Source organism: Cylas formicarius, unplaced genomic scaffold, assembly GCF_029955315.1.
Source record: "Cylas formicarius isolate icCylForm1 unplaced genomic scaffold, icCylForm1.1 PGA_scaffold_9__14_contigs__length_23061073, whole genome shotgun sequence".
NCBI classification, from domain to species: domain Eukaryota; kingdom Metazoa; phylum Arthropoda; class Insecta; order Coleoptera; family Brentidae; genus Cylas; species Cylas formicarius.
This window is the reverse complement of record NW_026844365.1, coordinates 4,902,833-4,930,694: the sequence shown is the minus strand read 5'-3', so window position 1 is coordinate 4,930,694 and position 27,862 is coordinate 4,902,833. Positions and strand designations below refer to the sequence as shown.

Below are 27,862 nucleotides of genomic sequence, written 5' to 3'. Positions count from 1 at the left end.
TCAACAACTTTTTCTGCGATACTCATACTTAAAAATTCAAGATGCAAAGCGAATACAAAAGCTACAGAATTCTTGTTCTTGGCTAATTTTTGGTATGCGAAAAATTAACAGAATTAGCCATACTTCCCCAGAATATCTACATAGAAAAATTCGCTACAGTTCAGATGTTCACAATATTAATTAGGAATAGACTTTCACCACAGTGTCATTTTTCACAAAGGTTTAAAAGTTCTTTTTCCTACCAAATAGTTAAGCTTCTTCTACCAGTAAATATTTAAACCAATGGTAAAAAGACTCACTTTAAGAAACTTCAAATTTTCATTTATGTCTACTCTAGTCTAGTCTAGTGCCTTTTAGGTTAACAAACTTAAGTGAAAAGAAATTTTAGTTCCTTTATTAATAATACTTGTATATTTTTGGGTGCCCTACTTCACGTCATTTTTCTATAGCGCTCTATATCTTAAAAATGTTATTTTGCTGGGCTCCAGATAAGCATTTACAGGCACCTTGAAAGTTAGGACTTCTTTCGAAGAAAATAAACTTGCCAAGAACATCAGTGGATGCTTTGTGGCGCAAGGGATTGGAAAGGTTGGACTCAAATGGAATGACCCTCTAGAAAAAGCCTTTCGCTAGCGAAAATGTATTAAGAGATAGCTTAGTTGACCCCAAAAAAGTTTTACTGCGTCCTGTTGATATCAAACTTGGCTTGATATTTGCGCGACAAATTTCTAAGATGCCAAAAAGGTATTTTTGTTGGGCAGTAGATAAGAATATTCAGCAAAGACAAAGATTTTCTAAACACAATGACCAATGTCGAGAAAAACGAATTTAAGGAAGTAATTGATACGTTTTTTTGGTAACTCTAAGGACAAAAACTACGAAAATATTGTTCAAAATATGTTACAACACTATAAAATAAATTATTTTAGAAATATCGTTTTTCTTAAAAAAAAAACCTTACGCGATACAAATAATTTTTGAAATCAAAATTATGGAAAACCGGTTTTCAAAATAGAAAGAACATTTGTGAGAAAGTTTAATTTTGTAGACCTCTGTTATCTGTCTATATTTATCTATAGTTATATCCCGATAATTAGTGCTCGTTTTATGTTTTACTGTAGTAATAGGACTGTTTATTATCAGTTCCAATCATATGCCTGCATTTTAATTAAAATTTCAATTTTTCGCCGGGAATTATCTAATAGACATGTTAGAGATTACTAAAAAACGATGACCCAAAAGGATTTAATTAGAATATGAAACGTAACCAAAATATAAAATGTAGCTGTCTGCGCAAAAATCTTCAAAATTGAAGCTTGTTCTGAGCGTACTTCCGATAAAATTCAGGTGCTTAAAAAATCTATTTGATATTCCCTCTTCTAAAATTGCCGCAACTTTGTCGCTTTGAATACTTCGGATGAATTTAAGTGGCAGCGTATCAGCGAGATGACGGAACCGGGCAAGATATAAACTCGACACGACAAACTCAAAGCCATTCATATCCGTAATTGGCGTTAAAATGGCAACCATCTACGTCTTAATGTTGCTCCTAAAATTGGTCATTTCAAGTCACCAAGAGCAATGCGTAATATCCAAGTACGAAGATGTGGAATCCGTTATCTCCAACTGCACCGACATCGCCATAGACGACCTCATCGTTCCCTCCGCAACGACCCTTACACTGAACCTTCAAGAGGGAACCAAAGTTACCCTGAGGGGAAATATCTCCTTTGAGTTTGGTTATTGGAGTGGACCGGTGGTTCTGATTGCGGGAAGTTCACTCACAGTCGTTGGAGAACCAGGTTGGTTTTTAAGTTTGATAAATAACTCAATTATGTACAGTTTTCCTTTTGGATATAATAGAAATCAAATATCAAACATGGAACACATTCGTAGAGACGCAAAAATAGGTCTTCTCTTTTGCAGGGAAGTTTGGTACGTAAAAATAATACGGTATCTGAGGCAATTAAGACGTCCAAGGAATTGCTTCATAACGAAATACAAATATTATCTTAATTCAGCCTCTTCTAAATGAAACTACAGGAACACGTTCAGTATTAAAGGCACACTTTAAAAAAAAACAACAGTCATTGGGCTTTCTTAATAAAGCCCACAAAAAAAATTGGGGTCGGTTATAAGGGCCCACCTAAAACAAGGCTACAATAAGTAATGTACATTTAGTTATTTTTTACATAAACAGTTATAAACATATTTTTTCGACACACTCGATGATAATGACTACGAATTGTTTTTTTTAACATTGTAGGTCTGAATTTAGAACTTTAGGGATTTCCTTTTTAAAGTCTTATTTTCTTTCAATTTGTACAGTTTCGGTGTAGGAATAAATTCCTTAAATGGCTTATTAACGTCTTCACTTTCTTCTTGTGTCTGTCTCTTATCTGCGATCGTGTTATCAGTCTTGACAAGTGTTTTGTACCTTTCATCGTTTTGGATTTTATCAGAGACATTTCCTTGAATATTTTTCTTGCATATTAATATCAATAATATTATCGTTACCGTATCGTCGTTAACATTATTACCATTAACGTTGTTGTGTTACGAACACGTCGGGCACCATTTTGCCCAATAACAAGCTGTTGATGATGAATAGTTATTCGGCATCCCTTTTCGTAAATATTGAAAACGTTCTGTGGATTTTGGTGCTAATGCAAAATGCATTTCATTAAAAACTTTAGCTATTAAAGTGATCATCCACTATAAATTTATTTAATTTTTGGGCACGGGCTGGGTTCATTTGTTGCGCCTTGCACCTAGACAAATTAGGATTACCTTTCAACAATCCATAGGGCCAATCCTTACCGGCGACTCCTTTGGAAGCATCAAATGGGTGCCTGATATTATTTTCAATGCAGAATTTGTATGCAGAGCGACGATCTTTTCTAAGAGTTCTCCTGGGTATTCCATATCGTTGAGCAGCTTCTCTTTGTGTTGTCCAGTTCGCTCGCTTTTTCAATTTCGGTGGCATCGTTGATGGAAAACTAAGAAGAATACCGAAAAATCAGTGGACCTTATTAGCCGAAACTCTTATTAACCAAAAAAAAGAGAAAAACATGAGTGTCTCTTTGATATCGTTTATACATAAGTAAAATATAGCCCAAACAACGTAGAACTCAAGGCACTATTTAGGGAAAGATAAATACAGATAAATAGCCATTACCAATAATAATTATATCGCCCGTACTAATAATAACAAAGAAAAGCTTCTTAATTTTCTTTTACGAGATCTTAATCTTCTTCTTCTTATGGCGCCGTCTCCTTTCGAAGGTGAGCAACCAAACCATCGTCGAATACCCTACAACCAAGAGTTTTGGCGCCTTCCGATCGACCTTTTGCCTTGGACTTTACCTTCTATGATTAGTCGCAGAAGTTCATATTTCGACCTCGCAATATGTGCCCAATATAACGAGTTTTTCTTTCTTTGATGGTAAGCCTGCTTTTATAAACACCGTCCCATATATTTAACCTTTCTGCGGAATGATTTACCTCAACTTTTTCAAGAACTTGATAACATTGAAATTCAACAAATGTGATTTGCGAAAATTTGTGAAATATGATTCGGTACCCTTGCAGGAGAGTATCATCATTATTGCTAATGAACCTTTAAGAAAAAAGACTGTATCCAAGTAGAAGGGTATATCTTTGAACAATTGTTGTCACATAATAATAACTAAAAATAAGATAAGGTATTTAATATTATTTACTTTTTCTTTAAATTTAAAATTTGTCCGTTATTTCCAAATGGCTTGAAAAATAGTATTTTTTTAGGTATTAAAAATGTATATTTTATTTGTTATACTTTTTTGAGCAGTGTACTTTTAATTTTTAATTGTGCATCTTAACAATCGTTTGAATTTACCATACTTTTACCATAACTTTTGAAACCACTAAAACTAAAACTATTTACACCACAAACTTGCTGCCTTTTCGCCAATCATCTTTTTAAGATCTTAACTGCAGACGGAAGTTCTTTTGGAAAAAATTAAAAATAACCTTTACGCTATCGTTTAATCTCTCTAACTATATTCTTTAACTACTTTGGAGAAGATTCAGTTAAATACAGTTTTTTTATAGTGGATCTAGAATCGTAAGGAATTCATACGACGTTCTAGGACCCTTTATCAAGCTGCAATTTGTGTTATCACTTCTAGGTGCGGTTTTCGATGGTCAGGGAGAACGCTACTGGGACGGTCAAGGCACTTGGAGCACTTTTGAGAAACCCAGATTCTTGCGCATCGAAGCCCGAGACAGCATGTTCTCAAACATCAAAATTCTGAACTGTCCAGTAGCCTGCAGCAAAATAAACGTATCCAGCAACGTCATAATTGACAACTGGACCATTGACAATTTGGCGGGTGACGAGGTGAGATTTTCCGGATAATTGGAGTACAAAACAAAGGCAGAGAGACCTGGTTCTTTTCTTAAGTAGTTCGGATATTATTTCGGACCCTTATTACAAAAAATGCAGTCAAATGTCAAAAACAAATAAAATGTTAAAATTTAAATATAACCACCATTAGTATATTTTATTTGTTATGTATTCATTTAACGTGAAATGAAACTCGACCACGACAATGCAACCGTTTTCTCACGACTCCGTACAATACGCGGCCCGGCAAGTAACTGCCGTGGATAGCCCTAGGAAAACGTACCGCATCACGGTTTACAAAAAAAACCTAAACTAAACTGCGATATAAAAAACTCGCATAAGCGTGATCATTGTAGATTGGAAAGACTCCTTCATAATCAACATACGTATGAAAGAGCTTAATTCCAAAGTAGGTATGGGTAAAGCAAGAACAGTAGTTCGAGACTATGGCCTGAGACCAGTGGTACTGTGAGGACAATAATTTAGTTATTGGAAATCGCCTCAAGATAGATAGAATAAATACATCATGATGAATCAGAGGTTCAAGAATGTAACAACCAGGGTTACTACAATGCCAGGTGCTGATATCAAATCAAATCACATCTTAGTTGGGGCCAATATTTCGATACATCTAGCTAAAGCCAAAAGGAAATACACACAGAAAAGATTCGACATAAAACTGCTCCGATATTCAGAACGAGTACACAAAATCATCGTTGCCAAGTGATGTTGAAGAATGTTGGTATAACATAAGAACTTTTCAAAAGTCAAACGAAAAGATTCCCCAAACTGACAAACGCAAAGCGAATTGATGATCAAAGAAATATTAAATCTAATGGAAGAACGAAGAAAATGCAGAATTGGGGACGATAGTAACAATACAGGTAACAAATAAAAATGAATCAGAAACATCTCAACCATCTTAGTGATACTTCTAGCCTACATAAAATGGTTAAAGAAATTGCTGTGATCTTTCAGAAAAATCCAGTACAGGAAAATAATAAAATCGTAGCAGATGCAGGCAGAATATTGGAAATCTGGAAGGAATACTAACCAAACAAACCCAACGGTTTAATTAGGAGAGCTGACCGCTTATGAAGAATAGTAAGTCCACAGGCCCAGGTCCCAATTTATATGAACGTAATGTAAAAACTCTTTAATAACATTTATGTTGCAAGACATCTTCCAGAAGACTGACTTCTTCGTTCTAACCAAAATGACATAGTACATAAACTTGGAAGTCTAATGAGCCATATCTTGAAGCTCTTTTGGGACATTTGCATAATATGCTCCATAAAAAACGAAGAAGCTAGCGGCAATTGTCCGTTCGGGTTTAAAAATGGTTTCGGAACAAAAGAAGCTATATCCAGCATGCAAACCTTGGGTCAAAATTATCAGTACCAGAGATAAGGTGTTTCATGTGCCGCGCCGATTATGAAACGTTCTTTTGAATGGTGCATAGTAGGTAACTCGCATAAGACATGAAGAAGTTCTTCAAAGTGCACAATTAAAAGATTGGAAGATTAGATTAGGAGGAACTTTCGTTATTACGGAACATTAAACCATGGACAGAACGACCAGAATTTCATGAATACATCATTTTATCATATTCATTCAGTTTTTTAATACAATTTATTGCAACAACAATATTTGCCTTTGTTCTTTGTTGATGGTAATCATTTGTGACTTAAAATCAAATTGAATCAGACTGTTTGATTAATTTACTACTTTCTAGATGCTATTTTTATTTTCAGGGAGTAGCCCCTCCTCAAAAATTTGCTCATAATACGGACGGAATACAAGTTAGAGCTTCGACCAATGTGACCATAACAAACTCGTCTATTTCCAATCAGGATGATTGCGTGGCAATCAATTCAGGTACGAAGAGTCTGTATTATACAGGGTGTTTCAAAACAAATACGAACATTTTGATCTGGGAAAAAATATGTTTTATTTTTTTATATTAAAATCGAAAATAAAATAAGTTAATATTAATATCTATTTTTTTTTCAAAATTATACTATTCCTCTCATTATTCTTTCCTAAATTTAAGGGAAAAGTAAGCACTTATGACCTAAAGAAATATATTCTTTTTTTATGATTTAGTTAAAAGCTTTCATCTTCTGTAAACATAAAATCAGTTAAAGAAATATTTAAGCAAAATAATTAACAAAATACACGAAAAAAATTAAATGCCATTGAAACGTTTACTTCCAATGGATGGAAACTTGTGAAACTCGCCTTCTGTTGAATACTTTTTAAAAAATGAGAAAACCCCGATAGAGAAAAAAAAAGAAGTAAAACTTCGTATTCATAAATATTCTGTATTTCAAACGCGTTACGGTTCGTGAAAATGCCTATTGCGAAAAAATTATAACAAATGTCGTTGTTCGTCTTTGAGTCTTCGAACTAGTTTATAAAGTGTGGGAAGTACATTGCACCAAAAAGAAACATAACATAAAGATTGCGCGTTTCAGGTTCGAATTTCCTTGTGGAGGGCTTGTATTGCCACGGAGGTCACGGACTGAGTATATCGGTGGGTTTCGAAAATGCCACTTTTGCCGAAAACTCGGTAGATAACGTGACAATAAGAAATTGCGCTCTGGTCAATGGTGAAAATGGAATTCACATTAAAACGCACGCCGACGCAACTAACGGAAGAATAAGTAACGTGCTCTACGAGAATATCAATTTCGAAGGTAAATCCGGCCATTTTTTCTTCTTCAGTCGTTGAAAGTATGTTTTTTCCGTGAAGTCTCTCAAGATTATCAGTATTATGATTCGATTTATCGATCGAAGGCAATAGTTCGGTGGAAGAAAGGACAGGGAATTATATATAGAATATAGAGCCACTGTTATTTTCCACAATTTACGTCAAGAAATTTAACTAATGACATTAATAATAAAAGTTTTTATTTCTTTCCCGAATTAAATTTGGCAGCAAAGAACTAAAAAGTAAAATACCAAGATTAGATCCTATAACTAAGGAAAAACTCAAAATAAACAAATTACACACTGTCTCTCTCTGTCTCAATAGGGAAGAGCCCAGTGACGTCAATGTTCGATGCGCGAAATAAGCGTCCTATCTCTTTCTCGCGTTATTGCGTTCTTTATCGTGTAGCTGAAACAGTGGCGGCACTTATTTCAAAAATTGAACTGAGGTGGCTTTTACTTGATGAAAATCCATTTATCAAAATAAATAAACACTAAAAGTTCAGATTTTCTCGAAATTAAATATTTTTACATGACAATTGTTTCGACATCACCGTGTCGTTGTCAAATGTAATATTTAAAAACTACCTGCTACTATATGTACGGAAAAATAACCATAAAAATATTAGTTAATGTTCAATAAAGGAGGGGTATTTAAATCTAATTAATCGTTAAGCAATATATTTGAACGTCTCATTTTGTTAATCTCCACGGCTTATAATAAATTCAATTTTCTACTTTTTGTGGCTGTATGTATTTTTCTGTGTTCAAGTGTGTAGCATAATTAGAATCTAGACTATTGTTTTTAAACGCTCTTTTCTGTTCATTAATGCGTGTCTTGAAGGATCTACCTGTTTGTCCAATATACATTTTAGGACAAGATCCGCATTTCAACCTGCAGACACCTGATTTTTGAGATTTTGGATATTTCGTTTTATATTTTTAAAAATTTTCCTATTGTGTTGTTAGTTCTGAAAGCTATTTTTAAAATACATTTTGACAAATGTTTTGAAACTTTTTCGCCAGGTTCTCCTATGTATGTAATTGTTTTAAATTGTTCGTGTTCTGCATTAGGTTTCCGATAGAGTTTACTGTTGTCGGGATTTGTTTTTTATTTATAATTTTATCTACAATGGACGGATTGTAGCCGTTGTTCGGTGCTTTGATTATGGGAAACCCACTTAGTCCTTTGTTAGCCGAGATTTTTATGGATAATTTGCAAAATATCATATTAATATCATTAAGCAAATTGCACTGAATAACGGCTACAATCCGTCCATTTTAGAAAAAATTATAAATAAAAAACAAATACAGACAACATTAAACTCTATTTATCCGAAACCTAATACAGAACACGAACAATTTAAAACAATTACATACATAGGAGAACCTAGTGAAAAAGTTTCAAAACGTTGGTCACAATGTGGTTTAAAAATATCTTTCAGAACTAAGAAGACATTCGGAAAATTTTTCTCTCTTCTTCACGTGCCATCTCCGCTGCGAAGGTTGGCAATCATCAATGCAATTCGTATCCTTGAGACTGCAGCACGAAACAATTGGTTGGAGTTACATCCAAACCATTCTCTCAGATTACGCAACCATGACATCCTTCTCCTTCCGATACTCCGTTTACCTTGGATTTTACCTTGCATAATCAGTTGTAGCAATTTATATTTTTCTCCGCGTGTAATATGCCCCAGATACTGCAATTTTCTTATTTTGACCGTATCCATTATTTCACGTTGCTTGTCCATCCTCACAAGTACTTGTTCGTTTGTCATTCTGTCCGTCCAGGATATCCTTAAAATTCTTCGGTACGTCCACATCTCAAAAGCTTCTAGTTTATTCAGGCATTGTTTATTCAAAGTCCAGGCCTCCACGCCATACAAGAGGACCGAGAAAACATAGCATTTAAGCATCCTCACTCTCAAACTTAAGCTCAAATCCCTGCTGCACAACAATTTCCTCATATTATTAAAAGCACTTCTGGACTCTTCTATTCTTATTCTGATTTCTTTGGAATAGTCATTTGTCTCGTTAATGTTCGTCCCCAGATAATTATAATTCCTTACTTGTTCTATCTGTTCATTCTTTATATAAAGGTTTGTATTGATAATAGATTTTTTTGTAATTATCATAAATTTAGTTTTCTTTGTATTGAGTGATAGCCCAAACTCTTCGCTTACTTCTACAATTTTGTTCGTAATTCTCTGTAGATCATCCATATTTTCTGCTATTAGCGCGGTGTCATCGGCATATCTAATATTACAAACGGGTAAGCCATTAATCTTTACACCAGCTGTTTCATCTTGGAGTGCTCTCTTAAATATTTCTTCGGAGTATAGGTTGAACAGAGATGGTGATAAGACACATCCCTGTCTAACACCTCTTTTTATTTTTATTCTGTCTGTCACCTCATTGTGTACCCTTATCACGGCCTCTTGTTGGTAATACAAATTATTTATTATTCTTATGTCTCTAGAGTCAATGTTTTTACTTTTAAGCAGTCTTATGAGTGTTTTATGTTGGACGGTGTCAAATGCCTTATTGTAGTCCAGAAAACAAACGTACACATCCTGATTTACATCTAAGCACCGCTGCGTTAATACGTTGAAGGCAAACAGTGCTTCTCTAGTCCCTAGTCCATTCCTAAAACCGAACTGCGTATCCTCAATATCTATTTCTAACTTTTTATATATTCTGCGATGGATGATTTTCAGAAGTACCTTAAGTATGTGACACATTAAGCTGATAGTACGATGGTCCGAGCACTGTCTTGCGTTGGTCTTTTTGGGGATAGTTATAAATGTTGATTGTAGCCACTCTTTCGGTAAAATTCCAGTTTTGTATACACTGTTGAAGAGATGTGTTAGAAGATGTATGTTATGATTGTCAATGAGTTTAAGAACTTCTGCTGGTATTTCATCCAGTCCCGTAGCTTTCCCGGTTTTCAGTTCCTTGATGATGTGTTCTACTTCGTCCTTCGTTATTTCTGGTCCAGTATCATCACATACATACTCACTACTTTCTTCATCTCGCTGATCTTCGTACAGTTGTTCTACATAGTTTTTCCATACTTTCAATTTTTCTTTTGTGTCCATAATAATATCTCCATTTTCATCCACCAGCAAGTTGTTATTGTAATTGCGTTTGTTGGTTAACTCTTTAATTTTCTTGTGCACATTGAAACCATCATGTTTACTTTGCAATTTCTCGATTTCCTCACACTTTTCCCTGTGCCAGTCTTCTTTGGCTTCCCTAATTTTACTTCTGATCTTGCTTTGTAGATATCGGTATTTTTGTTGATCTTTGTTTCTGTATGTTCTTCTCTCGTCCATGAGACCTAATATTTCAGTTGTCATCCATTCCTTTCTTACCTCTGTTTTCTTACTAAGTTGTTACTTGCATGTTTTTAGTATTTCTGTTTTAAACTGGAGCCAGTTGTTGTTTATATGTTCTTCATTGTTATTTTCTATGCATTGCAAGGTTTGCAATGCCCCATTTATCTTATTTTTCACTCTTTCCCTTGTTTCTGGATTACGCAATTGATTAGTGTCAATTGTATCTTTCTTTGTTCTATGGTCAATTCTTTTTAATTTTATCCTTACTTTTGCAATTAGTGGGTTATGGTTAGAGGGTATATCTGCACCCGGATATGTTTTAACTGACATTATACCATTCCTGTATCTTTCATTGATCATTAAATAATCTATCTGGTTTCTAACTATTTTCTCTTTGCTATCTTGTGGTGATATCCATGTATATAAACGTCTATTAGGTAATTGAAAGCATGTGTTTGTGATAACCATATTTTTCTCTTGGCAGAATTGTACTAACCTTTCACCTCTGTCGTTCCTTTCCCCCAGACCGAAGTTTCCCATTAGATTATTTGTCTTTCCTTTACCAACTTTAGCATTTAGGTCACCCATTATTATTGTTACATCTTTTGCTTTGACTTGTTTCAGTATTTCGTTTATTTGTTCATAAAACATTTCTACTTCCTGATCATCTTTGTCTGCTGTTGGCGCATATACTTGGATTACGTTCATCCTTCCTATGTTCATCCTAAATTGTAGTAACATTACACGTTCTGACAGTGGTACGAAGTTCAGAACATATCGGGAAACATTTTTGTTGATTATTATGCCTACTCCATGTCGGTGCTGAGGGTCGGAGCTACCTGAGTAATATATTAGATGTTGATCTTTCAACTGACATTCTCCACTTCCCGGCCAACGCGTTTCGCTTACACCTAGGATATTGATGTTCATTCTTTGCATTTCCTGGACAATATTATGTGCTTTTCCGGGTTCATACATGCTAGTGACATTCCATGTTCCAATCTTATATGTTTGTTTACTAGTCATTTGACAGGGTTTTCGCATGTTGACGACCTGAGAGGCCCTGTTTCCCCTCCTGCCGGATCTTGACTTCCGAATATCATGATCAGTAAGGTCTTTGGTCTGGTTTATTGCCATGATGATTTTACTAGAGATATCCTATAGGATCTTTACTGTAGTGGCTTCTCCTTTCCTTCTACATCCCAACGCCGTTGACCATCTTAGTGGTTCTTCCGCCTTCGGGGCCAATTTCTCAACCCCAGGACAATGAGTTGCCCTTCCAGTTGCTGGTTCCTCCACCCGAAACTGTTCACCAGCAACTGGGGGACTACTTATACCGGTAGTCACTCGGTCGAAAATTTTTAAAAAACAATAAAACGAAAATGTCCAAAGGTGTCTACAGGTTGAAATGCGGATCTTGTCCTAAAATTTATATTGTACAAACAGGTAGATCCTTCAAGAAACGTATTAACGAACATAAAAGAGCGTTTAAAAACAATAGTCTAGATTCTAATTATGCTACACACGTAAACACAGAAAAACACATTTCTGACGACAATTTTGATATTTTACATACAGCCACAAAAAGTAGAAAATTAAATTTATTGGAAGCAATGGAGATTAACAAAATGAAACATTCAAATGTATTGCTTAACGATCAATTAGAATTAAATACCTCTCCTTTATTGAACTTAAATTCTCACAACATTAATTAAGGGTTTTATGGTTATTTTTCGGTATATATAGTAGCAGGTAGTTTGTAAATAGCACATTTGATAAAGACAAGGTGTAGTCGAAACAAATGCCATGCAAAAGATATATAATTTCCTGCATTTATTTCAATTACGTCTATTTTATTGTGCAATACCTGCCGCTTTCACCAGATTTTGAATACCCATTATCTTTATTGTTCTAGTACATTGTGTATAGCTAATAATTTACATATTGATCTGTTCAATTTGTTGATGATGCGAAGATTATTGGAATTTTTTTATGAAGAACTAACACAATTAAATGAACTAAAGAAAATACAAAGGCAAATATCCCATTTTACCGATCACCCATTTTGCCCAATAAGCAACATTTTTCTTTAAACATATCTACATTGTGAAAAATAAAACAAATCGTCAATATCACCCAAACTTTCCAAAAGTCGTACCGCTTTGGCCTAAATAGTATTATTTCAGTAAAATTACAAAGACACCGCTACCCAAACGAAAATGATAGTCTATAAAAATGAACGAAATATTAGCACCCACAAAACACAGCCTTTTTAAAACCAAAAATTTCATCAATGTCTAATGTAAAATCTATCGGACATATTGTATCCCAAACATCTTACAGGTACTTTGGATTAAAATTTCTGTTACTGGTTATTGATATTTTTTCGAATAATTTTCATCAAATGCTCGATTGATTATAATAATAATAATCAATAACTTTATCGCTTTACTAGCAATAATATTAACAAAATTATAACGCCAATTGAAATTGGCGACAATCAGAATTAATAAATATGATCAAGTTATGTTGAAACGTGTCACAGACCACAAAAAGGTTTAACCGCGTTTCAAATCATTTATGATAGCAATGAATGGTTTATTTACTATAAGTTGCCGTCTTCTTTTCAGGACCCGTCTTGTACGGCATCAACATCCAACAAAACTACCGAAATCTACCGGCAAACGGTACCATGGATCCTACCCCGGTGGGCAACATCCCCATAGTCAATTTGACGTTTAGAAATATTGTCGGAAAAGTAGCTGCATCCGCTGTACCTGTGTACATAATATGCGCTGATGGGGCTTGTCTTAATTTCGACTGGCACAATGTCTCCGTAACAGGAATTAAGCCGAACGATTGCAATTTTAATCCGGAAGGCTATAAATGCTAGAAATCTCATCTATAGAGTCTTAAGTATTTAAAATTATCCGTGCTAAATTAGCAGTCACTTGTGTCATGATCCAAATTCGGAATTTACAAAAGTAATTCTAACTAACTAATAAGTTTTAAAGGCTTCTTACTCCAGAGGGACGCATTGTTTTTCTATCGTGCTCCTGCGACCAGTATAGAACATTCGCAAAATCGATGTAATTTTATTGTGTATGCACGCAGTATAAAGTGACTTTCACATCTAACCAAAATGCAAATAATGGCAAATATCTCGCGCGCCCTGTATAATAGACGAAATCTGAAACTCTCCCTCGACACAGTTTACGATACTGTTTAAACCAAACTAACCCATGTTTTGTGGGTTTTTATTTACAGGCAATAATTTACCCACGAAAACGGATCAGGATCTTTTTTTAGTTTTTTTGCCCATAATCGGCACACCTTGTACATAACCCAAAAAATGCACGAAATAAAAGTTATAGCCCTGGTATATAATTTTTTTTCATAGGGTACATGGTTTTCGAGAAAATACTTATTTTCCGAAACCGTCGTAATAGTATCATCAGCCATCGCTGCCAAATGGACTTGTTCAAAAATTGTTACATTACTGTGTAAACCAAACGAATTTTGATTTACGAAAAGAACAATTTTCAGGGTATTTTAGATTTTTGTCTATAATTCAAAAACCCTGTATTCAATCGAAAAAGTCAAGCTCCTGGATCTCCCGCATTTCCTGGTTCGCAAATAGCCAAAATATCCTAAAAAAAAAATTAAAAATACTTTGAATCATATTTCAACAATTTAAATGTGGGTGTAGACACTTTCTTAACATGGCACGCAATATCTTGAACACCCTGTACAATCTTAAATACAAAAGGTTTAGCTGTTTGTGCGGGCTATATCGTCATGTAAAACAAACTGATATCTTAAACACATAGTCTCTTAGTTATAGCCAATTTTTCAGTGTTTTTGAATAAGCTGTGCTCCCTGTACATTTTTGAAAAATCACCAGGATTAAAAGTTTACGGAGACAAATTATCTTTTTAGGACCCCTGAAAACTTGATTTTTTATTTTTTAACAATACTTCCCGATTCCTTAGCCATCCTCCTCGAGTACAAGAAATAAAACTCTTTTGACAGAAGCAAGCGGGAAAGAAATAAAATTTTGCACTAATTACGTGAATTGAAAAATGTGTTTTATTTGTTATAAAAGTATATGTTGCTATTTGGCTTCTCTTATCCATTTCCACCCTGCAATATCCACTTCCAGGTATGGTAGCTCCCATATTCTAAGAATTAGTTCTCTTCATAACAAATATTCGAATTGGTTCTGCTAATTACTCCAAAGCCATCGGACCAACCACATTTATATTTATATGATCCTCTGCCATTTCTTTTTGAATTAAAATGACCATAACGTCCGTTTCTACCAATTTCTGATGTAGTAGGTACTAGAGTACCTGTCACCTCTACATGTGTCAAAAATGGAAACGGCAATTGACTCTCGCGGTTTTGTGGTTCTATTTTTGTGTATTTCTGACAACTTATACTGCCTGTGAACTATGTAAAAGAGAAAGCTGGTGTAAGTAGAGAAAAAAGTTGTACACGGAAATTTAGTGAGGACATTTACTCAAAAAATCAATGGATTGTGGAGATAATAAAAAAACTGCTCTATATTGCTTACTTTTTGCTGGCTATAAAGCTTGGACGAAAATAAGGGTGAAAATTCTAAAAGGCACCTTCATAATTCTATGGAATTTTCAACCAATTGGATTCTGCTTATAGGACAAATCAGTCAGTCCTGGGATATTTCTTGGAATTATTCTGCTGAATTAGATTCGATATTTAAAGGCACTTGCAAAAAAGTACAGAATGATCTGTTGCAGTTCATATTTGAAGTTTTTCATGAACAAGTAATTGATGAAATTAATAATTCTCCTTTTTTCGTTAAGTAAGTGAAACTGTGTTTTATACCAGAAGTTTACGTTCCTTTCTATGAAATAACAATATCACGATATATCTGTCAGGGATGTTTAAAATTGCATTGGTCGGTAAGGAATGTAGGGACGAATGACTTAATTTTCTATGATGAAGGTAAGTGCGCTGTGTTGGTTCTACTCAATTATTCTAAGGCTTTTGATACCATTAGTCACAATATTCTACTCACTATTCTTAAATACTTAGATTTTGAGGAGGCATCCGTAAATTTCATTAAAAACTATTTAACAGGGAGAAAGCAAAAGGTGGTCTTGAACGGGGTCGAGTCTGCTTGCCTAGACATAAGAAGTGGAGTTCCTCAAGGTTCAATTTAAGGTCCTGTTCTGTTTATTATTTTCACAACAAAATTCTTAGATTATCTCAAACATTGCAAAGCACAATCATATGCTGATGACAAGCAGCTCTAGCATGTTTTTGACCCCTCTAGGTTGCAGCTTGAGTGCCAAAATATCAGCAGTGCCTTTGAACAAATTGACAGAATTTCCAGGGATCACGGTTTGCTTTTAAACCCAAAAAAATCTTCTGTAATGTTTTTTGTTCGGCCGGTGGATGTTAAGCGTCTCGCTTCTGAAGTAATCATAAAAATAAACAATATTACTCTTCCGCTTCAAAACGAGGCAAAAAAATTGGGATTACTTTTAGATACAAAAGTTCGCTTTGAATAGCATAATTCGACTTGTACGCAAAGGGCTATTGGCCGTTTAAAAGGGTTGTATAGCTCAAGGCATATTCTAAATCGAAATCTTAAAAAAACCTTCTGCGATGCTCTTGTTCTCCCCGTCTTTAATCACTGTGATGTCGTATATGGGCCTTGTTTGACAGCTAACAGAGGTAAAAGAATAACTATTTTGCATCCTGACTCTAAATGGACTTTCTCGGTCTGCGAAAAATATTTGACAGCTAATTCGTCACAACGTATTGAAAAAATTCAAAAATACTGCTTGAGGTTTACTTGCCGCATCCGCCGCGGAAGACCTATCAGCTACAAGCTGAAGGAAGCGGGTTGGACGAAGACGCGGCGCTTGATCCATCGCACAGACGTGAATAACTTAAATCTAAGATTTAAAGGGGTCATAGTTCCTCGTCACCGATCTGGTATATTTGAAAGATCTTTCAGTTACGACTCGGCTAAACTGTATAATGACATGCCCCATTCCGTTCAGAATGCGACAATAAATTCATTTCCAAAAACGTGGTTATGTTCTAGAATTTAAAGAGAAAAAAAATGAAAAAAACATTGAGAAGTTACAGAGCGTAGGAAGAATCTTACCAATGTGCACTGCTAGAATTCTGTAAAAATTTGTGGTATTTACAGTACTTTAGCTAATAGTTTTTTTTACAGAGGTAGGTTTAGGTTTTTTTATTCTGTTATATAATTAAGTGGGTACGTATTGTAAATTGTAAACATTAATCAAAACCATGGTGGGATGTTATGTGTAAGGATAAGTGTAGAAATCGGCAAGCAGATACGTCTGGGCGCTGCACTCTTGCCTTTTCTTGTCGAAATTACCTGAATAAAGTATATTATTATTATTATTATTATTATTATAATGAATATGTGAAAATTGGTGTTACAAGATAAAATTTAGACCGATCATTTTGGAGTATCTCAGAAAGCTAGCAACGCGTTTTTATTTAAATTAGGAAAAAAAAAACCTTTTTTATTTCGACGAGTTCATCCAAATGATGTAAGCGTTTATGCGTTTCATTTCACTTAAGAAGAATTAAACTAAAATGATGTCCAGGAAAACGCATAGTTCCATGAGTTTACTTTTAGCATATTTCATATCTGGAAGAACTTAAACAAATATTACGTTTGCCTCAAAGATATTTATAATAATTATTTATTATCGATTTTTACAATACTGACTCTTTTTTATCACAATGTTTTTACTGGCTTGTAACTGTAAACGGACCTTACTTTCGCCTTCGAATGAAGCCTTCTGAGGCCCTGCTGAATGTCCACTCCTCCACTAATTGTTTTCCGGATTCTACTATTTTTTAATTGCATATGAATTTAATGCTACCAAGAGTTGGGCTTTTTCCTAACCGAAATCAAAATAAATATCATTTTCTCACAAATACTTCAGTTTTTGCAAACAAACGCTTGCAAAGAACTCATGATCGCTTCCATGTTCGAAACTGTATGGGAAATCGCAATCCGTAAGTCATCCTCTGGATCTAATCGAGATCGATATTTTGTTTTAATGCAACTAATTTTCTAGGTCGATGCGAATGGAATCATAATATTGATTGCCCTTTTTTTCAAATCGGCGGATAACCAAAATTTTTGACTAGTCAGAGACCTAAATTAAATACGCAGAGTTTTGTCATTTGAAATATCAATTAACTGTTCTTTTTCATTTGTTTTCCTAAAGTTTTCTCCCAATTACCAAATGATGGGAAATTATATTGAACTGAGGTGCCTTTTACTTGATGAAAATCCATTTTTCAAAATAAATAAGAACTGAAAGTTCAGATCTTCACGAAATTATATATTTTGACATGACAATTGTTTCGACAACACCGTGTCTTTATCAAATGTAATATTTACAATTTATCTGCTACGATATATACCGAAAAATGACCGTAAAACCAATTAATTTTGTTGTGAGAATTTAAGTTCAATAAAGGAGAGGTATTTAAATCTAATTGATCGTTAAGCAATACATTTGAATGTCTGATTTTGTTAATCTCCATGGCTTCCAATAAATTTAATTTTCTGCTTTTTGTTGCTGTATGTAAAATATCAAAATTATCATCAAAAATGTGTTTTTGTGTGTTTAAGTGTGTAGCATAATTAGAATCTAAACTATTGTTTTTAAACCCTCTTTTCGCGTTCGTTAATGCGTTTTTTGAAGGATCTACCTGTTTGTCCAATATAAATTTTAGGACAAAATCCGTATTTCAACCTGTAGACACCTGATTTTTGGGATTTTGGACATTTCGTTTTATTGTTTTTTAAGTATTTTCCTATTGTGTTGTTAGTTCTGAAAGCTATTTTTAAACCACATTTTGACAAATTTTTTGAAACTTTTTTACTAGGTTCTCCTATGTATTGGTATTGGTATTGGTATTAAAGGGGCGCCCTCGCGGGCGTCCAAGCACTTAGGCCACCAGATGGGCCCGTTGTGCCTCCAGGCTGCTCTAAAGGGCGTCCAGAATGCCGCCCCTCCCTAAGAAAGTCAGCAACTCCTTTAGCCCAATACCGTGCACTGAGTCCGGATCGATCAGGGCCGTTCCGAAGACTCCCAATCTTGCCCATGTCAAGGCAGGGCACTCGGTGAGTAGATGATACGGGGTCTCCTCTCCTTCCACGCACCACCTACACTCCGGGTCGTCTCCAATGCCTAGCAAGCAAAGATGCCTCCTAAGCCTGCAATGTCCTGTGTAGGCCCCTGTTAGTGCTCTACACTCCCTTCTGGTCAGTCTAAGCAGCTCCCTGGTCCGAGGAAGGGCGACCCCATCCATCATAAGCCTCGCCTGCTTCCCGGTCTCTCGCCCAGGCTTCGAGAGCTGCCCCCCTCACACACGGGGCGATCCCCAAGCGGGGCTCTGGCCCTATATGCCTATGCGAGGACCCCTCTCTGGCTAAGGCGTCCGCTGCCTCATTGCCCCGGATACCGGTGTGACCCGGGACCCAGACCAACGTGACCTTCCTCTTCTCAGCCACCCTCCTCAGTACCCCTCTCTCCTGCTTTCGTGGATGAGCCGAAGCACCTCTCTGGCCGCCATCAATAAAGCGAAAATTTCCGCCTGAAACACAGTGCAGTACTGACCCAGAGGGACCGACAAGCTCGATCCCGTTGTCTCGCAGTACGCTCCAGCTCCGGCCAGGATTGACAGTCAATTTGCTGTCCAGGCACCATTGTGAGAATCTTGCCAATGCCCCGTTCAGGAGCCCCTGCATCCTCCTCACGTCCATCCCCTGTGTCATTATCACAAGGTAGTCTGCATATGCCTGAGCATAGACACCGTGTTCTTCCCTCAGAATATGCAATATCTCGTTCACCACTAGGCACCACAGGAACGCGGTCGGTTAGCATGGAGCGCATCCACCTTACGATGGCCGTCCCCACTCCAGTAATCTCCACCGCCCTGCAGATCGAATACAGAGGCGTGTTATTGAATGCCCGTTCGATGTCAGCGAACACGCACACCGACAGCCGTCCCGAGCCCATACCCTGCTCCAACCTGGAAGTCAGGTTCTCCTATGTATGTAATTGTTTTAATTTGTTCGTGTTCTGTATTAGGTTTCAGCTAAATAGAGTATACTGTTGTCTGTATTTGTTTTTTAATTTTATCTATAATGGACGGATTGTATCCGCTGTTCAGTGCAATTTGTTTATTGATATTAAGTTATTTGTTGTAATTTTCTGTCGAGAGTTGCGTATTAAAAAGTATAAGTATAATATATATATATATATATATATATATATATATATATATATATATATATATATATATATATATATATATATATATATATATATATATATATATATATATATATATATATATATATATATATATATATATATATATATATATATATATATATATATAGTATAAGGGTGATTTGAGCTGTTATGTATGACTGTGTCCGTGTGTGAAGGTTTATGATATATTGTTCAGTCTCGATAGTGAATTTTATACGATTATGTAATGAGTTAATGTAATTTAAAAAAGAATTCAATTGTCTATCCGTTTCAACAAATCAAGCAAAAGACATAGACAACTTTTACTTAAAGGATGTTCTAGTATGATAGTCTCATACTCAGAACCCATCTCATTACAGAGTATTGAAAAGAGACGACTGTTTAGGCTGGTCCCTTTAATGTAATTAATTACAATAACAACATCCTGTAATACTTTGTACAATTCTTCCTCAATGTCTTTTGCAACTAGTTTGTCCAGTATTTCTTGAAGTGGCAACAGTGCCACCGGATGCATTTTTATTTGGGTTTTCATCCACACTTTTTCTAAGTTTAATAGGGGTTGGTCCATCAGTATCATTGTCATTCTTCTCATTTTCTGGGCGTCGGGTAAGTATTTTTAGCCGCTTATCCATTATGAGGGCATTAAAACTAAAAGAAAATTATAAAAGAAATATATTTCTTTGCTTTAAATTTAAAATAGTAACTACACTGGTATTGTTTTCAACAAAATATTAGGTGAGGATAATTGATTTTTGAAAAAATTAAAAACGAAAAATGTGATACATTTATATTATTATAACTTTAATATCTACAGTGGCTCACAGTGAAAAGGATGCAGCAAAGAACAAAATGTTTTTTCGGGATTAATTACTGTTTCAATATAATTTTTTGAATGATTTATCTACATAAATTATTAAGTCAATTATAATCTTTAAATTAAAAAATTTGTTGTTAGTTTATTTTGATTAAAAAATAATTAGGAACACGATGTGTTCCTAATAGGCTAAAGTTGATTAAAAAATACTGATTAAAAATGTTTTTCATTTTTATTCAACAGTAATCACAATAATATGTGCACTTTTATTTTATTTATTATAATTCAAAATTGTAAGTTTAGTGAAGATTGACACGGACTATAGAATCATTTTTTATGGAAACAATAGTCTTTATACAAGTTAGTACTTTCAGTTTACCGTAGGACTTTTGAAGTAAATGGGACAAGTGAGTATCGAAAACAAGCTTACAATCAAAAATCTCATTTCTCCTTTTTATGGCGTGTTGAAATTATTTAAAATCAGACCATCAGCTTTGGAGACTCACTTCAAGATCATCATTCATGCCATCGGTAGATAAAGCTACATCATTGATCAAGAATGATAATTATATCCTCAGCATACTTATTAATCGAGAACGGTAAAGGTCCTATAATGCTGCTCTGAGGACCTTCCCTTGGTGAGTAGAGAGTAAAAAAAGTTTATTTAATATTGAATGTTGAATGTGCAAGAGAATAACAAAAGAGGTCGTCTAATAAAAACACATTTGATGCGATTTTTAGCATTGGAAACCTTCGGGTATGTAGTCGCAGCTATTCATCGCCCGCGTGCCGCCAACTGAAACGTCGTGCCAGTGCCAGTCGCTGCAGGCACCATCTGCGCAGTTGATGTATACTACGGGAACCGCCTGAGTTACAGTACAACTGCCGTTGTACTGTACCATACAAACTGCATTATAATCAATCTACTCCTGGTCTCAAGAAATCAGATCTCTAACTTTTATTAGAAATCAATGCATGGTATTCTATGTTTTAAACCACATTCTGAAGGTTTTGATTTTATCATATCATATGACGACTTGTATTTGTTGGCAAAAATTACTTATTGATAGGACGAACTGGATAAGTTTATCAAATGCAAAAGTTATCGTCGTCCATTCCTTATTAAATACCTCTTTTGAGAACGGAATATTAAAAAGCCCGTAGAACAAATAATTAAACGAGGCAGGTTCATGGGATTATGGAGAGCTTCAGTTCTTTTACCTAAATAATACAAGATCAGAAGACAGAAGTTTCCCCCTACTTCGAAATGAATCACGAGATTTTTTTCACTCAGATGTCCACTGTTGGTCTTGATGATAACCTGATAGGGTTCCCCAGGTCTTTGACATTTTCCACCACCAGTGGTTCCACTCAGGGTAGCGGTTATCTTTATTAATGATATAGACTCTAATATTTCAAGTCAGATTCTGCATGGGGTAATAAGTACACTAGATGGCTGCAAAGCTTTAAAATTCATTCCACTTAGCATTGATTTTAGTTTGAAGTGTTTTTAGATTTATTTAATTCAAAAGAGTTAATGGACTGTGAAACTGATCCCCAAATTAATGTTCACGGTTCCATTTCATCCACATTTTTCTTCTCAGCACTTCAAACTTCTTCTCCGAAAGTCCTTTAATAGTCACTATATATTTAGGCATAACCTAGCCTCTCATTAATTTAATAGCACTTTGATTGTTCGCATAGAGTAGGGCTTCAAAAATGTTTTGCACTCACCGGTATCTTGCATTAATTAATGAATTAATTAAATAAGCAGTAAAGTGCCTGAGAAAGTGTATTTTGGATTTTTCTCTACTCCGTGCTCATCAGGCTTCTAATTCTTTTCTTTTAACTTTTTTTTCACACACGATAATAATTAGATCTTTTTTCACAAAACAATAGGCCTATCTAATGTGGTTCTATTACTTCAAAACTTTTCTGACACCAACTGTAGATACGCGAAAAAAAAATCTTAAATACTGTCCACTTGGCAAGACTTGGCAAAGATAAAGATATTTTTATTTTTTAAAAATAAAATGGCAGCATGGTATTAGAATTCAAATACAAATACATGCGACCTCATATATTCTATTTCATAATATGTATTTTTGTATTGCCACATTTTTATGAAACACCTTGAATAAACTATTGCCCCATATCATATGTATGCACACAACACTAAAAGCAAAAGATCAAAGTCCGTAGGTCTTTCTTTGTAGCCTTCTGCTTATTTAGACAGTGTACCATGTGTTTAACTTACATTTTACTGACAATTTGATAGTACCTTCAAAATGATCGCGACGCATACCGCTTCCAATTCACTCGTCGCACCACGAGGCACTTGACATTAGATACCACCACCGACTGCGTTCCAAAATTCCGATAAAACCATCAGCGACTATTGGTGATGCCACTGTCCTCGTAATTCATTAATCTTTTACCTACTTATACCTCTCCAGAGATTAAAAGGAGACAGCGAAAAAACGATTATCATTTAATTCACTGAAAGATTGGCTAAGGAAGCTTTCGCACACTCAACTGAGGTCAGCGAATTACCAGTTGCTCATTGTCACTGCTATTACAATTAATAACTGTAGAAGAGGTTGCCTATGATAGGGTTATACAAAACAACACAAGACGCACTATCTAAGAATTCAATGGTATTAATAAGAGAATCGATAGTAATAATAGATAATAGAAGTTGGGAGTGAGACCTGAGAAAACTAACTTGACCACATATTTACATCTCGGGCATTGCCCAGGAGCATATACCTACTAAAATAATAAACAGGACTGGGTTTCCTATTTAGTTAGAAAAAATTAGGAAAAAGTTAAAACAATCTAGAAATATCAATGACTATACGAAAAGCTTTTAAAACTAGTAAAAAAAAAACTCTATAAGGACTATTTAGTAAAAACTGAAAATAACATAAAAAAGATACTCAAATATTTGTTTATTTGTTGATTTAGATCCAAAAAAAGGACCAGGGCCTGATGGCATGGCTTCGCAATTTTGTAAAATATTGACGCTGCCTCTCAATATCATTTTTCATAAACGTTTAGCACAGCGTTGCACAAATTGTACCAATCTTAAAGTCTTTTGATGCTACAGAAGTAGCATCTTGTGAGGTATACACCGACTTTGCTAAAGAACACTTTACATTTCGGTGTGTACGGCAACTTACTTTGTTTCTTGCAAAGTTACTTAACCGATGGAACTCAGCTTGTAGTTGTGATGGTGAAAAGCAGCTTTGTGCATATGTGACCGCTAGAGTCCTTCATTTTTAACATTCCAGAACGAGGTCGCTAGGTTTACTATGTTTTTTAACGATAAATGCCAAATAATACGGTTTACAATGAAAAAATAGTACATTAGACTTGACTTAAAATTAGACAATATAAAACTTAAGAGAGTAACTCAAGTTAAAGAGTTAGACATCATACTGGACGCTGAGTTAACATCTGAACATGTGGAAAATATTGTAAAGAAGTGCTTGAAAAATCTTGGTTTTGTATTACATAACACCAAAGGTTTTCGTAACTACAAATCAGTCATTCTAATTTATAATAGCCATCAATTCAATCGTGGAAAGTATGTCAATCGGATAGGATCCAAATAAAGCTTTTTAGAAATCTTAATTTTAGATATAATAGAGAGAGACACTAGTTCACGTGTTAAAATAGCCTGCAGTTTTATAAATTATTCAACTTAAGCCTACATTTGTTTAAAAAAAACGTATACAAAAATTTGTAACATTCTTTTTATTAATCTTCATTTGCTTAGGAAATATATAGTTAAGTTTCTTTTGTATTTGTATTTGTATTTGCAATCTTATGTTTAATATGTGCTACCCCGTAATTGGGCAGCCTCGTCTGTCTGTTGTTAGCCTTTAGGTTTATAAAATAAAACAAAATATATACAAATATACAAGTGAGAGAAAACTAGCTTCTACACTTATTATTTGCATACTGCTGCATCTATTAGATGCATGCAAATATTTTATTGATTTGGCTCAACTAGTAAATCTATTTCATAAGTTTGAATATCATATCTACCGAATTAGACTTTTACAAATACAAAGTATTAAAATTTCATCTTTTACATAAATTATATTGACTTCTCACTCTTCATTTAAAAGTTCACTTACAACACGGTGGTCGTCAGCTGGGCAACTTGGAAGGAGTAGTTATTATCAGCAGCATACTTTTTACTTTTACTTTTTTCCGATACAGAAGTCAGCGAACTGAATATAGGATTTAACTATGCAATAGCTCCAAAAAGAGTACCCGTCGAAGAGATCGTTTCCAACGTCGAAGAGATCGTTACCAACGTCGAAGCAAATCTTTCCACCATAGACGAACAAGATGCGGAGTTAATTAGGCAAGAAGTCGCCAGAGTCTTAAGACTGTCAAAACCACCGCAACCAAACTTAAGCAGAGAAGAAATGCAAGCCTTAAAGAATCTAAACAAAAACGAAAATATTCTAATAATGCCATCAGACAAAGGAAATGCCACTGTCGTCATGAATACGTCGGATTATAATGCAAAATTGGATATCTTGAACGACCCAATACACAAACGAGTCACCAGAGATCCCACAACATACCACAACTAAATCATCAATAAACGAGGATACAAAGAAGAAACTTATTCCGAGGGAAAAATCGAGTCGCTGCCCCGAAATTCTACGGGCTCCCAAAGATCCATAAGGAAGGGTTCCAATGCGTCCAATCGTAAGCGCCTTTAACTCACCATTATGCAAGCTGGAAAAACATCTGGTCTGTGCACTTCAACCCATAGTGGAAAAGGTAGATTCCTATGTTAAAAATTCAGAACATTTCACTCAGATTTTAGGTTCTCTCAGGATGGACAAGGACAACATTATGGCAAGTTTCGATGTCAAATCCCTATACCCGAGCATTCCAGTAGAAGAGGCACTCTTGCTTCTACGCTGTACATAACGGACCTGTCAAGACATTGCCTGAAAAATGCTTACTTTATGTACAACGGGAAAATTTACAGACAAGTAGATGGGGCAGCAATGCGATCATCTCTCTCACCTGTGATTGCCAACCTCTTCATGATTTACTTCGAAAAGAAAGCAACAGAGAAGGCAAATCGAAAGCCAAAACTATGGACAAGATACGTTGATGACGTATTTGTTGTATGGCCTTTTGGCAAGGAGGAGCTTTTGAAATTCCTAGATCATCTGAATTCCATTCACCCAAGGATTGAATTTGCTATTGAACTTGAAGACGGTAATAGTCTGCCCTTTTTAGATATGCACATCACAAGGACCGAAGATGGACACTTGGAACACACTGTCTATAGAAAACCAACACACACTAATAGATATCTGAACGCAAAATCTCATCACCACCCATCACAGATACAGGCAGCGGCAAATACATTAATTGCTCGGTCCTTCAGGCTCACAAACGAGAAGAACAGAGATGAGGAACTGAAGAAAATTAGTACCTGTCTTCGACAAAACGGATAACAAAGGCGCATCATCAGCAAGGCAATCAGTAAACAACAACAGGCGCAGCAGAGAGTGCAGGACGAGACCCAACAAAGTTCGATCACTGTCCTGCCATACATCAAGAGAGTTACTGACAAAATCGACCGAATATTACGGAAACACGACATATCAACGACATACAAACCTGATCATACCATCGGAGCAATACTAAGAAACCCAAAACAAAAAATTACTCTGGAAAACCAAGAAGTATACAGCGTAGCATGCGGATCGTGCAGCCTGACGTATGTGGGACATTTCATATGCTCTGGCACAGTAAGGAGACCTGGTCTACTAATTCCTAAACTATTGCTACAAAAACAGAATTCTTTTTAGAAAATTTTACATTGCTTTTAATATTATTAATTAGATTGTGATTTCCAAAGATCGTCACTGAAGATTTCTGGGATCAATAATCGGTTCAAATCAGAATTAATACTGATAAAAACGTGTCACAGACCACACAAAAATGTTCAACCGCGTTTCAAATAATTTACAATACCAATGAATTGTTTATTAGCTATAATTTGCCGTCTTCTTTTCAGGACCCATCTTGTAAGTAAATAATTTTATCTTTGTTGTTAATTATCAATGAAACTGTGACGTTTCGAGTGATTTTAGAATTGATTAAAGGATTCGCACAACATTTTTACACGGTAACACGGAATTAAAATCACTCATTTACGATACTTCTTATATACTTCTTTCTTGTAGAAAGGCATTTGTTTTTTTGGTCTCTATTATAGACTGTTGTACACAATATTGTTAATTATATTTAACTAGAATAGCAATTATCTTCTGGCCTGCCTGTTATCATTAATTAGCCCAGACAACAATTATGTACTTAGCATAATCGATTCTAATCTCGTGAACCACGTGGTAATGGTGTCATAATGAAAGTCTTTAAAATTGTCTCCGCTTAGAATCATTTTGTCAAAACATATCTTCTAAATATGGAGCTACAACATGGAAGGTGAAATCCTAACCAAATAGATAAATAGATTTCGAGAAAATACTTGTTCTCTGAAACCAGGCAGTTCACCGTAATATTAAATGACGTCATCGTGTCTAGATTGAGGGCGAGAAATTGCGATTTTAAAATATTTTTTTTTCAGATATCTCGAGCAGCATGCGTGACAGACGAAAATGATAAATACAAAAATTGTAGCCCTTGATACGGCCTATAACACTGTTTGAACAGATTAGCTATTTTTGGTACGAATTTTGATTTACGGTTAATAATTTACTCGCATTGTTAACGGTAATTAAAAAAGAACATTTTCAGGGTCTTTTAGATGTTTATCCATAACTAAAACATTTTGTATATATTCGAAAAAATGCGTGAGACTAAAGTTATAGCTGCGGGTCTCCCACGTATTGCGGTTGAAAAACTTTTCCGATCGGATGACTGCTTTTGAAGGAAAAGTTTTGTTTCTGGAAGCTAAAATAACCAAAAAAAAAATTCAAAAAAAAAATACTTCGCGTTATTTTATTGCTCCCGTCTATACGTCTATAATTATTTAACATTTTTAATAATAGGAGGGACCCATTGTTCAGTTTTTTTGAATTTGCGGCGCACCCTGTATATTTTTCAAAAATTGAAGAATATTAGTTATAGTTTCAAGAATTTCGGCAACACATATCGTGTTTCATAGCAATGTGCAAAAAGCAGTCGAAAATCGCGAAAAAAAGATGAATACCGGCTTCGGATCGAGGCCATTTCTTACAAGCTTATGCATCTCGTGGAGGGTTAAAAAGGA

The 27,862-nt window shown here is 35.1% G+C and overlaps 1 protein-coding gene across 1 annotated transcript; it reads left to right on the top strand.

Moving 5' to 3' along the window:
- The first annotated feature begins 1,519 nt into the window (after positions 1–1,519).
- LOC132707677 (polygalacturonase-like) lies at positions 1,520–13,333 on the top strand. The gene is made up of 5 exons (XM_060679601.1): positions 1,520–1,802; positions 4,170–4,381; positions 6,142–6,265; positions 6,865–7,086; positions 13,071–13,333. The coding sequence occupies exons 1-5, from the start codon at positions 1,520–1,522 to the stop codon at positions 13,331–13,333; spliced, it is 1,104 nt and encodes a 367-aa protein (XP_060535584.1).
- Positions 13,334–27,862: the final 14,529 nt, after the last annotated feature.